General features: G+C 35.2%; 1 protein-coding gene across 3 annotated transcripts; it reads right to left on the bottom strand.

Annotated features, from left to right (window-relative positions):
- Positions 1-2,186: 2,186 nt before the first annotated feature.
- On the bottom strand, positions 2,187-11,431 carry rnpep (arginyl aminopeptidase (aminopeptidase B)). 3 transcript variants are annotated; one of them, XM_073915766.1, is made up of 11 exons: positions 10,985-11,431; positions 9,533-9,853; positions 7,624-7,775; positions 6,594-6,710; positions 5,553-5,788; positions 5,199-5,312; positions 4,993-5,105; positions 3,228-3,336; positions 2,900-3,124; positions 2,675-2,817; positions 2,187-2,596 (listed from the first exon to the last, which is right to left on the bottom strand). In XM_073915766.1, the coding sequence occupies exons 3-11, from the start codon at positions 7,749-7,751 to the stop codon at positions 2,450-2,452; spliced, it is 1,332 nt and encodes a 443-aa protein (XP_073771867.1). In that variant the 5' UTR covers positions 7,752-7,775; positions 9,533-9,853; positions 10,985-11,431; the 3' UTR covers positions 2,187-2,449.
- Positions 11,432-12,928: the final 1,497 nt, after the last annotated feature.

The raw sequence follows: 12,928 nt of genomic DNA, 5'->3' as shown, positions 1-12,928 counted from the left end.
GAGGAAAACCACGACGCGTAGTCATTGCGCAGAAAAGAAAATGCTGGGAGAATGCATCGCATTCTGCGTATTGCTATCCACATTATTATGATATCTAATGCATGTCTTGTCACCGGCGTATCTCTCAACAACCGGAAAGCATTTAAAACAGACTGAAATAAAAGTCCTATAATTTTCATTTGTTTGAGTTCATTAATTACATGAAATGAGATTCATATTAATTTTGAACAATATTTACATTAAAAAATGAATTTGTCTTCAAATTCAGAAGTATGGATTACAAAAGAATTTACTCAGTCTTTCTGTTTAGTTGAATATTAACACTAAACAGCATAATGCATACCAAATCGTTTTCATCCATTCATTTTTCTTCAGCCTGGTCCTTTATTTATCAAGTGTCGCCACAGTGGAATGAACCGCCAACTATTCCGGCTTAGTTTTATTCAGCGCATGCCCTTTCAGCTGCAACCCAGTACTGAGAAACACCCATACACTCTCATTCCCACACATTCATACACTACGGCCAATTTTATTTATCCAGTTCACGTATAGCGCATGTCTTTGGACAGTGGGGGTAACCGGAGCACCTGAAACCCACCCAAATTCGGCCCTCCAATTAGTGTGACCAAGACATCAAAAATAAATTTCAATCAGACGAAAAACAATCGCTATAGTTATGAAGTGACGTGCATCTGTTCAATACAGCACGAGCTGAGTCACCATAGGCGAGAGGCGTGGGCAGCCGTTTCAGTGAAATGTAAACAAAACATGTTGGACTAATTATTTTAAAATGATTTTGTGTGTATGAACGCAGATAACAACAACAACAACAGTTCATCTAAATAGCTACTTAGTTAATATAAAGCTTAAATTTACATTATATTTGATAACCATGAAAATTCTTCAGACTATTATCGTACAACCAAAATCTATAATTGTTGCATCCAATATTGTTATGCAGTTCAAAACATACCATATGATTGTGTCTGAATGTAGAAGAATCCTGCTTATGCAATGCACTGCTTTTGTTGTGCTGTAAAATACAACATTTGATTATGTTCATAAAAAACCTATTGTACAATGCACTGATATTATGTAGTTTCAAACTATACCATGGTAACGTTTTAATGTAGAAAAAGCCAGCGTGGGTGTCTTAAGGAGCAAAAATACAACATATGGGCTCTTATATGCTGTTGTGTCACTCATATTGCCAGTCATATGTCTCTGGCCCTTAGTTTGGGATGCTTTTCATGAACTGGCCCCCATGATAAACTAATTGAATAGCTCTGATGTAGAGGTTTGTAGCTAAAGCTTTCCTCTAAATTCTTTGTCTAGAAATGTATCTTTGTTTAGAAATGTAATATTCATTCATTCATTTTCTTGTCGGCTTAGTCCCTTTATTAATCCGGGGTCGCCACAGCGGAATGAACCGCCAACTTATCCAGCATGTTTTTATGCAGCGGATGCCCTTCCAGCCACAACCCATCTCTGGGAAACATCCACACACACACTCTACGGACAATTTAGCCTACCCAATTCACCTGTACCGCATGTCTTTGGACTGTGGGGGAAACAGGAGCACCCGGAGGAAACCCACGCGAAGGAAGGGAGAACATGCAAACTCCACACAGAAACACCAACTGAACCGAGGTTCAAACCAGCGACCTTCTTGCTGTGAGGCGACAGCACTACCTACTGCGCCACTGCTTCACCTAGAAATGTAATATATTTATTAATGAAAATGCTAATTTTGAACTAAATTTAGATTTTTTAAAATTAATTTGTCTTTAAATTCAGAAACAGAATTGAGATGGTCATTCTATTTAGTTGAATTTTGATGCTAAACAACATAATGCAGTTTTAGAAAGGAAAATGTTTTTAAAAATGTGAACAATCATTAATTAATTTGTGAATAATGTGATCTATGTAAATAATTTATGATAAATTAATTTGCAAAACAGTAACTTTGCATATTTAATATTTAAGTACAACATTTTGAACTCAAACTACATAATTCAGATTACATGTAACCCGTTATCACATTGCACTAAATATAATATAAAAATACTTTTTATAATCAAAATAAAATGTAGTTTTAAAAAGCATAAGAGAAGTTCACACATCTTTCAAATATAACAAAATAACAAATGCTTAAAAATGAACTTTAAATAAAAATGTCCTGCAAATTCTGTCTAGAAATGCGATTTATTTATTAATAAAAATGCAAAACCATATGAAATTCAAATCGGGTCAGTCATTAAATGGCCCAAAATTCCACATACTTACTTTATAGAAAAAAAATCAATGATTATCTACAATTCAACCACATTTAAGAACACTTTACAAAGATTATATTAGCGCTCAAAGCTGTTTTAGGATATCAGAGCCTATTCAAAAGTACATCATTCCATACATTATTTTCCCTTCTATCTTCCCAATTCTTTGATGCTCAAACTATTATCTTTTTAACATAATTGCGGACATTGACGTGGAGCTGACCGGAGGTGGCAGAAAACATCTCTATCGCCAAGGCCTTCGTCTCCTCTGATCCGTTCCAAAGCGCCCGATACACAGGCAAAGTGTACTTCTGCTTCCCCTGCAAGCATTCATTTTTTAGGTAAAAGTCAGTTGATCATTTACCCGAATGAATTTTAAATAAAGTAGAAAATCTGACCTGGCTTGAGAGGAAATCCCGAATGTGCTGGAATCCTGGACTATACTGGTTTTTTGCAACAATCTGAGCCCATCGGACTTTCAGCTCTGCATTGTTGGACTTAATGATCTGAGAGTAGCACTCTTCAAGCTTCTTCAGGTTACCTGTTAATAGGGGGTGAATACTTATTCACAATCTGTTGAAAATACTTACAATTCCTCTAGAAGCACAAAGAGGGACCTGCACCATCAGGAAGAGGTGACTTCTCAAGGATCCTGTCCAAGAAGTAGACGGTCTGGTAGGTCTTCCATGATTTTAAATCAGTTTTGCAGATGGATTCCAAGTCCAGGTTATGGCTGAGCCACTTCTCTGCTAACAGCTCGGCTGGTTTCATCAGAGTCTGGCCGGCGGAGAGGTCAGGGACATATGGAGGCCAACCAGGAACATTGAGCCAGCTGTCAAAATCTAGACCTGCCGAAACAAGCAAAGCTGATGACAAAATACTGTCTGACCAAAGAGTGCCAATTCAGACGAGGCTTGTGATTTCGAGGCAAGAAGTGCTGCTTATGGTCACCCTCAATTTTGTGGACGTTCCTCTCCTTTAACTCTGGGAAATACTCCAGGTAAAACTCCAGCGCATCCTCGGCCAGCACACTTCTGAACTTGAACTTCTCCACATAAGCCTTGAAGAGACACAGTCACTGTTTTGACATGTTTATCAGCACGTTTTTATTCTACTCAAGTGTCTTTTAGGATTTTACACATCATTTACATTGACACAATCTACATTGTAAAAGCGCTATACAAATAAAAGTGAAGTGAATTGAATTTAGATCAGTGTTTCTCAACCACATTCCCGGAGGACCACCAACACTGGATGTTTTGGATTGGTTTAGATTAAATGGAGAAAATAAAATGATCTATGCGTTGTTGTGAAATCTATGTTTAAAATAAATGTTGTTCGTAAGAACTTTATATTTATATAAGAAGCCAGAAAAATGTATCATGGATTCCACAAAAATATGAATAACCATTTTCCACGTTTACAGTATAATAACAGTTTCCTGAACACCAAAGATGGATATTAGAATCAAACCAAATCCAACTCAACACAATTAAGTTGCTAATATGCTGAAATAATATAAAATGCTGTGATTCGATGAAAAGCTAATCAATGGAAAGAATTTAAGCAGCTTTGACAAATAATAGTTTAAGATCTACAACTACTGAACTAAAAATAATAAAAATAAATAAAAGTAAAATAAAAATCACTTATAAAAATAAAATAATAATAATATTTAAAAAACAAAACTAAAATAAAATATAAAAACAGAATTACTAAATTATTATGCCAAATATACTTAAAAACAAATGTGTTAATAAGGACTATTACTAAGTATAAAATAATGATAAGCCACTTCAACATTAGTAGTTTTTCTGGATTTACATGTGTTTGCATAAAACAAAATTACATGTATTTACATATATGTTTGCATATACAATTCTATTTGCTGAAATATTAAAAGAAAAACTCCACAATTGTGTCATTAAGACTTTCAGAAAAAGAAAAAAAACAGTGTGGGACTGATGACAGCAGTCAGAAGAAAGAATAACGTCAAACATGCTCTCAGCACCATAGAAGCTGCATTAGAAACGGCTTGCATAAGCGGTAATTTGTTTTTTGTAATTTGACGCACAGATGATATAATACATTCATAAATGCTTATAAATGTTCATACGTTTAAAAAAGAATCCAAATATTACAAACTTTCATGGATTTAATTATGATGACTATTAAATGCTTCATAACGGTCTTGTGTAAAGGGTAGTAAATCATTATTTGGTGAAATAACCCTGATTTTTAATCACAACCAGTGAAAACATTTTTCTGACCATTTCCTAAAAAAAAAGAAATGTTAAAAGCCAAATATTAACATTTTACCCATATCTAGTAAATCCAGAGAAACTCTAAATATACATCTGAAGTCAGAATTATTAGTCCACCTGAATTTTTTCACCCCAATTTTGTTTAATGGAAAGAAGATTTTATAACACATTTCTAATCATAATGGTTTGTTCTGTAGCCAATCAAAAAAATATTGCTTAAGGGGGCTAATAATACTGACCTTTAAATTATATTAAAAATTGTTACAACTGTTGTTGTTCTAGAAGAAAAAAAAACAAATAAGACTTTCTCCAGAAGAAAAAAATGTTATAGGAAATACTGTGAGAAATTCCTTGCTCTGTTAAAAATCATTTGGGAAATATTTGAAAAGAAAAAAAAATTCACAAAAGGGCGAATAATTTTGACCAACTGTATATATCTTTGTTCAGCTCACCTTGAGGAACGTGTCAAAGCGTGACTGATCTCCTGTCAGGTGTGCCAGGTAGGACACAAAGCAGAATCCTTTCTCATAGGGCGTCTCATTGTATGTGTCATCAGGATCGACACCTGCATACAAAACAAAAAATCAGTTCAATCAATCATTTCAAATGCTCAATTCATCAAAATGTGCGTTAAAACACCAAACTAGTGGCAGTTTACCCGGTTCAATCTTAACCCGTAGTTTATTGAGAGGATGATCTTCTCCAGTATTGTCCATGTGCTGTCGCAGAAGAGCTTTACCAGTTGCTGCTTCCAAACACGTATAAGCCTCTCCTGAAAATTGAAAAGAACATATATGCTTGATATGACAGTCTTGGTGAAAAACCGTCCACTTTTTCCTTAAAACTTTCATAACAATAAAAAAAAATAATAATAAAAAATAAAAATATAAAAAAGGAATAACTTAATAATAATAATAGTAAATAAAAATGACAATAAAAATAATGATACAAACAGCACTTTTTCATTGTTTCTTCATCAGTGTTCATTCAATTCAGGTCAAACGGTGTATACCATAGAGCTCCCTGCAGACCCTGCGCTGGGCGTACATAGTGAAGCCCTCATTTAGCCAGAAATCCCCCCACGTGGCGTTGGTGACCAGGTTTCCAAACCAGCTGTGGCAGATCTCGTGCACTATGACATCAGCAAGAGAGCGATCGCCGGCCAGCAGACAGGGGGTCACGAACGTCAGACAGGGGTTCTCCATCCCACCGAACGGGAATGACGGAGGCATGAAAAGCACATCATATCTGGACATATAAGATTAAGTGTTTTCTTAATGAAAGGGCTTTAAGGTTGTATTAAGCTGTGGCACCTTTAGCCCAATTGACTTTCATACCCATGTCATGATGGTAGACTGGAAAGGCAAGCTCGTAGTTTAATTTCATGGTAAAGTCTAGATGGGATACAGCTGTGGATATTCACATCATTATAGCATCAATCTTTTTTGTGACACTGTACAACAATAATTCAGAATTTTGTATTACTGTGAGGGTTAGGTTTAGTGGTAGCTTTTAATAAAAATACAATTGAATGGGTAATTTAATAAATAATACGAATAATTCTCTGTATAATTACTGTTTTTGCATTACTGTAAGGGGTTGGGATATGGGGTAGATGTAAATAAAATACAATTTAATGGATGATTTAATAAATAATATGAATAAAATTGATGGTTGGATTTAGGGAAGGGTTATGTATTATTACAATACAATTAATGGGTAAATTAATAAATCACATAAATAATTCTCACAGCTGTATCCCTTCTAGCAACATCCTAGTTTCACATATCGCTGCATTCCAAAGTTCAAGCTAGGTGAACTCTGACCTGTGAAATCGCATCACGTGATTGCGTGAGACCAATTGAAGATCAAAATGTGACCTTTCTGTATAGACATTTAAAATATAGAGCCATCGCCTTTATTAATGTCTATTCATCTTGTTTTTTCACAGCGCTGTATAACAGAATTGTGAACGTTCAAGCTTTAGTATGACCACAGCTTTAAGCATTTTAGAGCTTTCAGAATTAGAAAAGGCTTATACAAAAATTCCCACCTTCCCCAAACGTAGGGTCCAAACAGTTTCTCTCCGACAGACAGGAAGTCTTCAATCACATTATCATACTCCTGCTTGGCTGCCTGTAGTAAACAAGGTTCTGTCCAAACACGTGTCCTGAAAATGCAGTTAAAATACGTCATCATTTACTCATTATTAATCTCACGTCCCTTAAAGAAATGAGTTAGCCTTTGGAACAGTAAAAATATTTGTATTCAAATACGAAAGATTTGCTGACTCTAATGCATTCATCCGAAAATTCTGATGCTTCGAAACATAAATACATAAAAATTTTAAAACATAAAGTAAAGACATCCAAAAATAAATCCATTTCAGTTAATTAAAGAGTAATACATTTATAGTTTTTAGACTTTTATTCACAGACAAGCATTAATCAGCAATGTTTGCAACATTCAAATGTATTCAAAGTTGCTATGTGTGAGAACCAATGTACATCACATGTTTAAGCTTCTGCAAGATCCGACGAGGTTTATTCCTAGGTAATCAAACACATGTTGTTGAGCTTCTGCTTATTTTCACGCATGTTTATATTTACATTTTGTATATGAATCTCTTTAAAAGAAACAGATTAACTGGGATTCCTATTCTTTAGATGCACTTACTTAACTTGTACAAATCCACTTACTATTAAAGATGGCGCAGATATTTATTATAAATAAAGAAATTATACATAAAATTATGTTTTAACTTCATGAAGACTTCTAAAATCTGGAATCCTAACTATTACTTTTTTACTATTATTATTATTATTATTATTATTATTCAAATATTTAATTTATTGTACACTACACTTATAATGTATTATTCAATAATATTTTTTTTCCAAATATTGCTGCTTGAGTAAAAAAAGAAAAACAAAAGCTTTTTCACTAATCAAGAAATAAAGTTATTAAAAGTTACAGCATGTGCTTATAGCCCCAGCCCACACATTATAATCTCCAAAGAGCTTTAAAAACTTTATTCTCTATGATATGACCCTGGTTTACTAAAAGATTTGGGATGCATTTACCTGGGTCCCACCTCTGCAGACTGCAGGTCTCCCACTGCCAGTGCTACCAGGTAAGCAGGAATAGGATGCTCCATAGTGAACAAGAAAGCCCCGTCTGCTTTCCTCTGCTCCCATTTATTAGCGCTCATAACAGCGGTGAAGCCCTCAGGCACCTGATGAAGCCATCAAAATCAGAAGCCATTGTGTTTATAACAGATCAAAGTACAATGATAAGGCATAAACTCTGAATCTTATCACGCAGACTAGAGAAAACCCGGATCTGATCATTCTTGTGCTCTTTCTCCTTGAGAGCTTAATGGAAGTCTAAAGCAAATCATTGTATATACTGAAGAGACAGTAAGATTTAGTGTCAACATGGAGGAAAAAGCATAATAGATTTTAAACCAATGGATATGTAATTTAATTTGATTGTTTTTTACATTACCAATCAATATGTTGGACCTGACAAGGTCAATGTTTTCAGTGTTTTCTTATGCTTACCTAGCCATGAAAATAAAACTTAAAACTTGATTTATTTCTTCTTTTTTTGTAATTCTATGTGGTGTATCTTAGGGATCTATAATGGGACCATTTCTGTTTTCTCTCAAAATACTATCAATTTTTAGAAATAGGAATTAGAAATATTTAGCTTTTTTTCAGATTTACAACATTTTATTATCACTCTTATGCTGATAATTCTTTTTAATATTAGTGGAGTACCATCACAACACACAGGTTTGATTATATCTGGCCTTTTTAACTCTTAGAGTCCCTGCAGACATCACCTTGATTTTCTGAATCACCAAGCTCCACAGTTTCAGCTAAACATACTGAAGAAAAAAAGTCACATCTGGATTTGGCAAATAAAAAAAAAAACAATCAATTATTTAAAAATCTAAATGTGTTTGAAAATTAAAAGACAACAAAATAACCCCAAAGATTGCATTTGAAATATTTTGTATATTGATTCACACTATCTGAAAAAATTCTTGTCGCTTATTCAAGTTTAGGGACAACAAATAATAACTGGACTTCAAGTTGATCATTTGGTATCAGAAGTGCTTATATGAAAGGCAAAGGCCTCTAGACTGCATCCAATCATCTCTGCAATGAATCAAATAACTTATTAATAAAGTCATCTGGAATGGCGAAGAAAGGGTTCTTGTAAGACTCCCAGAGTTCATCAAGATTACTTGGATTCATCTTTAATAACTCCTCCTTCATCTTACCCCAAACATGCTCAATAATGTTCAGACCTGGTGACTGGGCTGGCCAATCCTAGAGCACCTTGACCTTCTTTGCTTTCAGGAACTTTGATGCGGAGGCTGAAGAATGAGAAGTGCTATACTGCTGAAGAATTTGCCCTCTCCTGTGGTTTGTAATGTAATGGGCAGCACAAATGTCCCAATACCTCAGGCTGTTGATGTTGCCATCCACTCTGCAGATCTCTTGCACACCCCCATGCTGAATGTAACCTCAAACCATGATTTTTCCTTCATCAAACATGACTGATTTCAGTGAAAATCTTGGGTCCATGTGGGTTCCAATAGGTTTTCTGCAGTATTTGTGATGATTGAGATGCAGTTCAACAGATGATTCATCAGAAAAATCTACCCAAGTAAAAGTCAAATTATTATATGCTGCTATTACAACTGGGATCATCGACTAGACCTTTGTCAGGTAGTGTAAAATTGTTGTGCTATGCATCATTGTAAAATAAAAAATTTAATCATTAAGAAATCTTCAAACAGAATGCTTTTTACAATCCATCCAGTCCCTGATCAACAAACTCAAACTCCATCCTTGTAACTGAATCCACTTTTACTATCATGATTCACAAAGAAAGAGATACATTTATAAATGTCATGCAAACCAGTAAACTGAACTACCCTTATTATCTCTTTACATTGGAGCGGCCCAATGGCCTCACCTGAACTGCTGCTGAGTAGGTGCTCTTGACTGCTGGAGTATCAAAGCACGGGAAGCAGGAGCGGTTGAGAACAGCCTGGCCTTGCGTAAAAACATAAGGCTTGAGCTTTCCCGCTGTCTGCTCCGGTTCCAGCCAACACACCTATAAATAAGGAGATACATGCGTCTGGTGAGAAATTACCTGCACAACAGCCGAGTAAGTGCTCTTTGTCATGGGCGTATGGAAGCCAGGGAACAAGCTGCGGTTCAGGATAGGAAACCCAGACGTGTACAAGAATGGCAGCGTCTTCTCAGCCGTCTGCACTGGGTCCAGCCATGACATCTACAGAGAAGTGATGCATGCTTGCTTGCTTGTACTATGAATCAATTATTTTAGTATTAGTACTGCTGAATTTCAGTGAGTAAAGGGTGGAAGAAGGATAGTTTTAGACGATTAAAGCTATAGAATCCCCGTTTAGCTAAAAGGTTTGTTCCAGTTCGGTTATAGTTACGTACAGTGATGCAATGTCTGATGAATAAACATCGTCATCTCTAAGCTACTGAAGAGAGCAGCTTTCTTGTGAGCATTCTGAATGAGTTTCATCCTGTTTTTAGCTCTTCATGCTTAACTCTGGGTCAGTTGAATGTTTCGATTAGATTTGTGCTCATATGCTGTATTCATTTTGTTGGTCTAAAGTACATGTGATACCATTAATCAATTCAGTCTTCTTGATTGTCTTAAATGTATCGGAAATTTTCAGGCCCTGTACAATGTTTGTACTTGGAAACAGAAATTTCTTTGTTGTTATTTTATATTTAATTATTACTCCTAATATTTCGCTCCTCTGTTGTGTGATGTTCCCCAAGGGTCTATTTTAGGACCTTTAGTTTCTTTGGCCTACATTTTTTCCACTGTTTATGCTGAATATTTCCAGATTTAATTTTCAATAATGTATCTCCAAGTACATTCACAGGTATTAATTTTGCTTTGCCAGTATGTTTTTTAACTCGTAGCAATTGCCAGTTTTGGCTTGACTTGTAGATAAAATAATATCTTGGATTGTCTGAGTGTGAATAATTTAGCAGCAAATCTTTCATTTTAGATGAACTATGCGCAAAAGTGTACCATGGTGATGCTATAAATCCAATCAGGCTGCTTTTTCTGTGGCTGGTTATGAACTTTGATATAGTCACTCACCTATCATGTGATTTCTGTTCCTTCACTGGCCATTTTTTAAATCTGCTCTTGCATTGTTCATATTCTTGTGAAAAATCTCTAAATATTCTATCAATAGTGTTGCATACTGTACTATTTGAAATCATTTGTATTGTATGTAGACATGCTGCTGTTCTTGTAGAAACAGAAATCAAACTTCCTCGCATGTCTAGTTTATTATATTGAAATGCTTGTTAACTGTCTATATAATAATTATTATTATTAACAAAAATAAATAAATATATACTGCAGGCTTACCCCTGGCCCATCAGTAGCTGTATATCTGATTGCAAGCTGAAGTTTGTCATCTGAGCTGAAAGCAGTGGGAAACTTCACCAGCAGTGTTGTCCCGTAACTGGTGAAATCCTGAGTCAGGAATTCTGTTCTGGTCCAGTCACGCGCATTCTGGCTCAATGTGATTTCATGAACAGACAGAGATGGATGAATATCTAGCTGTAACTCACTTTGACTGTCCTGAATGCACTGCAGTTCTATCGTCTCGGTTCCTGAAATAGATTTTTGCAAAAAGTCCACTTTCAGGTCGAGATGAAAATGCTCTATTTTAAACTGGCGAAAACTAGAGGACGTCGCGACGTCTTCGGCTTTGTCTGAGTACAGCGTTAATGTTTTATCCATTGCAGTAACGACAATTTTCTCCTCAACAATAGACCCAACGGGCTACAGAAACACCGGTTGGAAAGCAGCGATCTGCTTATTTCTTCACCCAGAAATGACAAGTGAACCGTGGTTGGAAGACTAATCGATAAGGTAAACGGATAGGACTAACGCCGAACCTCGCTGCGTTATTACAGCGCACTGTTGTTTGTCGTGAAGACATGACAGTTGACCAATGAGATAAGTCTGAAAAATCTAAATTAGCATAATAGTACACTGGTTCTAACAAACGTTATGATCTAAAGTGGGCGCGTGAGGGCGCAAAAGGCGAACATTTTTTTTCAGCCACAAATACAACTGATGGCATTATTGCCTTATTCCAAGTACAATATACAATATTTTAAATGGACTCTAATGATTAGTATATCGCATCTGGACTAAAATCGTTCTCAGTTCTGAAAATGAACAAAGTTCACAAAGTAATCAGTAATTATTATCGGATAATCACAGCGAATTATTGTGGTGAGAAAAGTATCGTTGACCACGTGACCACGACCGGCGTTTCTGCCTAACTTTGTGGTTCTTGAATTGATTTCACACAATCAATTAAACCATTTTCTTACAATTATAAACACAAAGTCATAACTGCCCTACAACTTATAATCTATAACTTATATAACAATACAAACCTCAAATTTAAATAAAGCTCTTTTTTTGTCAGAATGAAACTTTTTGTTTTTAGATGATTTATTTATCTCTGATATAAAGTTATATCTTACGAACACTACATTAAAACACAAATCTCTTACCGTGAATGAGGATTATTTAGAACTTGAGTGTCTATTTTACCCTAATGTTATTTTAGTGTTTATTGTTCTGCCTTCTCTTCCTTTAATCTGCGAAAATAGTGCTATAAATAACTTTGCAAATTATGAGTCTGAGAGTACCACATACCACCATACTCAATGGCAAGTTGTGGACTGTAATTCTACTGTATGTGTAAGTAACATAAATAAACCCTGCTGAACCCTGTTGATGTTTTTTTTTCAACTCTTTCTCCAGTCAGGATGCATTTAAAGCACATAATCCTCGGTTTCCACATTTATCCAGACATTCTGACTGGTATGTCATCAGTTTTTCTACTTTGTGTTTACACATGGATAAATGTATACTGTTTGACTTACAATTGTGGTACTTGAGGTAATTACAGGCGTTTTTTTGTCTGAGTGAGAACATATATAGTATATACAGTGTATATACTCATTGGCCACTTTATTACGTACACCGTACTAGTACCGGGTTGAACCCCCTTTTGCCTTCAGATTTTTTTTTCTATGAAAGATCATTAAATAATTATTGGTTGTTTTTAAAGTGTAAGTCATTTACTTTGAGAGTAAAAAAATCTAAACATATTCAGACAAAACTAAACTATTATACCATAGACACTAAGACCAAAGTGTACCATCAGAAGCCACAAGGATTAATTTTGTTTTAGTCTAAAAGTGCAGGAAGACACCAACTTGCATTTTATGAGTCACCAAAGACCTCAGTTTTTAGTGTAATATCTTCTTTAATGTTCCACTAAAG

Source organism: Danio rerio, chromosome 11, assembly GCF_049306965.1.
Source record: "Danio rerio strain Tuebingen ecotype United States chromosome 11, GRCz12tu, whole genome shotgun sequence".
Classification (NCBI taxonomy): Eukaryota; Metazoa; Chordata; class Actinopteri; order Cypriniformes; family Danionidae; genus Danio; species Danio rerio.
Note: the sequence above shows the minus strand (reverse complement) of the source record. Positions and strands in the feature narration are given on the sequence as shown.

Bases quoted from the DNA above. Each gene is read 5' to 3' on its own strand.
- rnpep (XM_005169285.6), bottom strand. From the start codon at position 11,362: ATGGATAAAACATTAACGCTGTACTCAGACAAAGCCGAAGACGTCGCG. The intron at 5,313-5,552 runs GTATACACCGTT...TTCAATTTTCAG, and splicing joins GGTCTGCAGGGAGCTCTATG to GAGAGGCTTATACGTGTTTG. The intron at 5,106-5,198 runs GTAAACTGCCAC...TTTTGTATGCAG, and splicing joins ACGGGTTAAGATTGAACCGG to GTGTCGATCCTGATGACACA.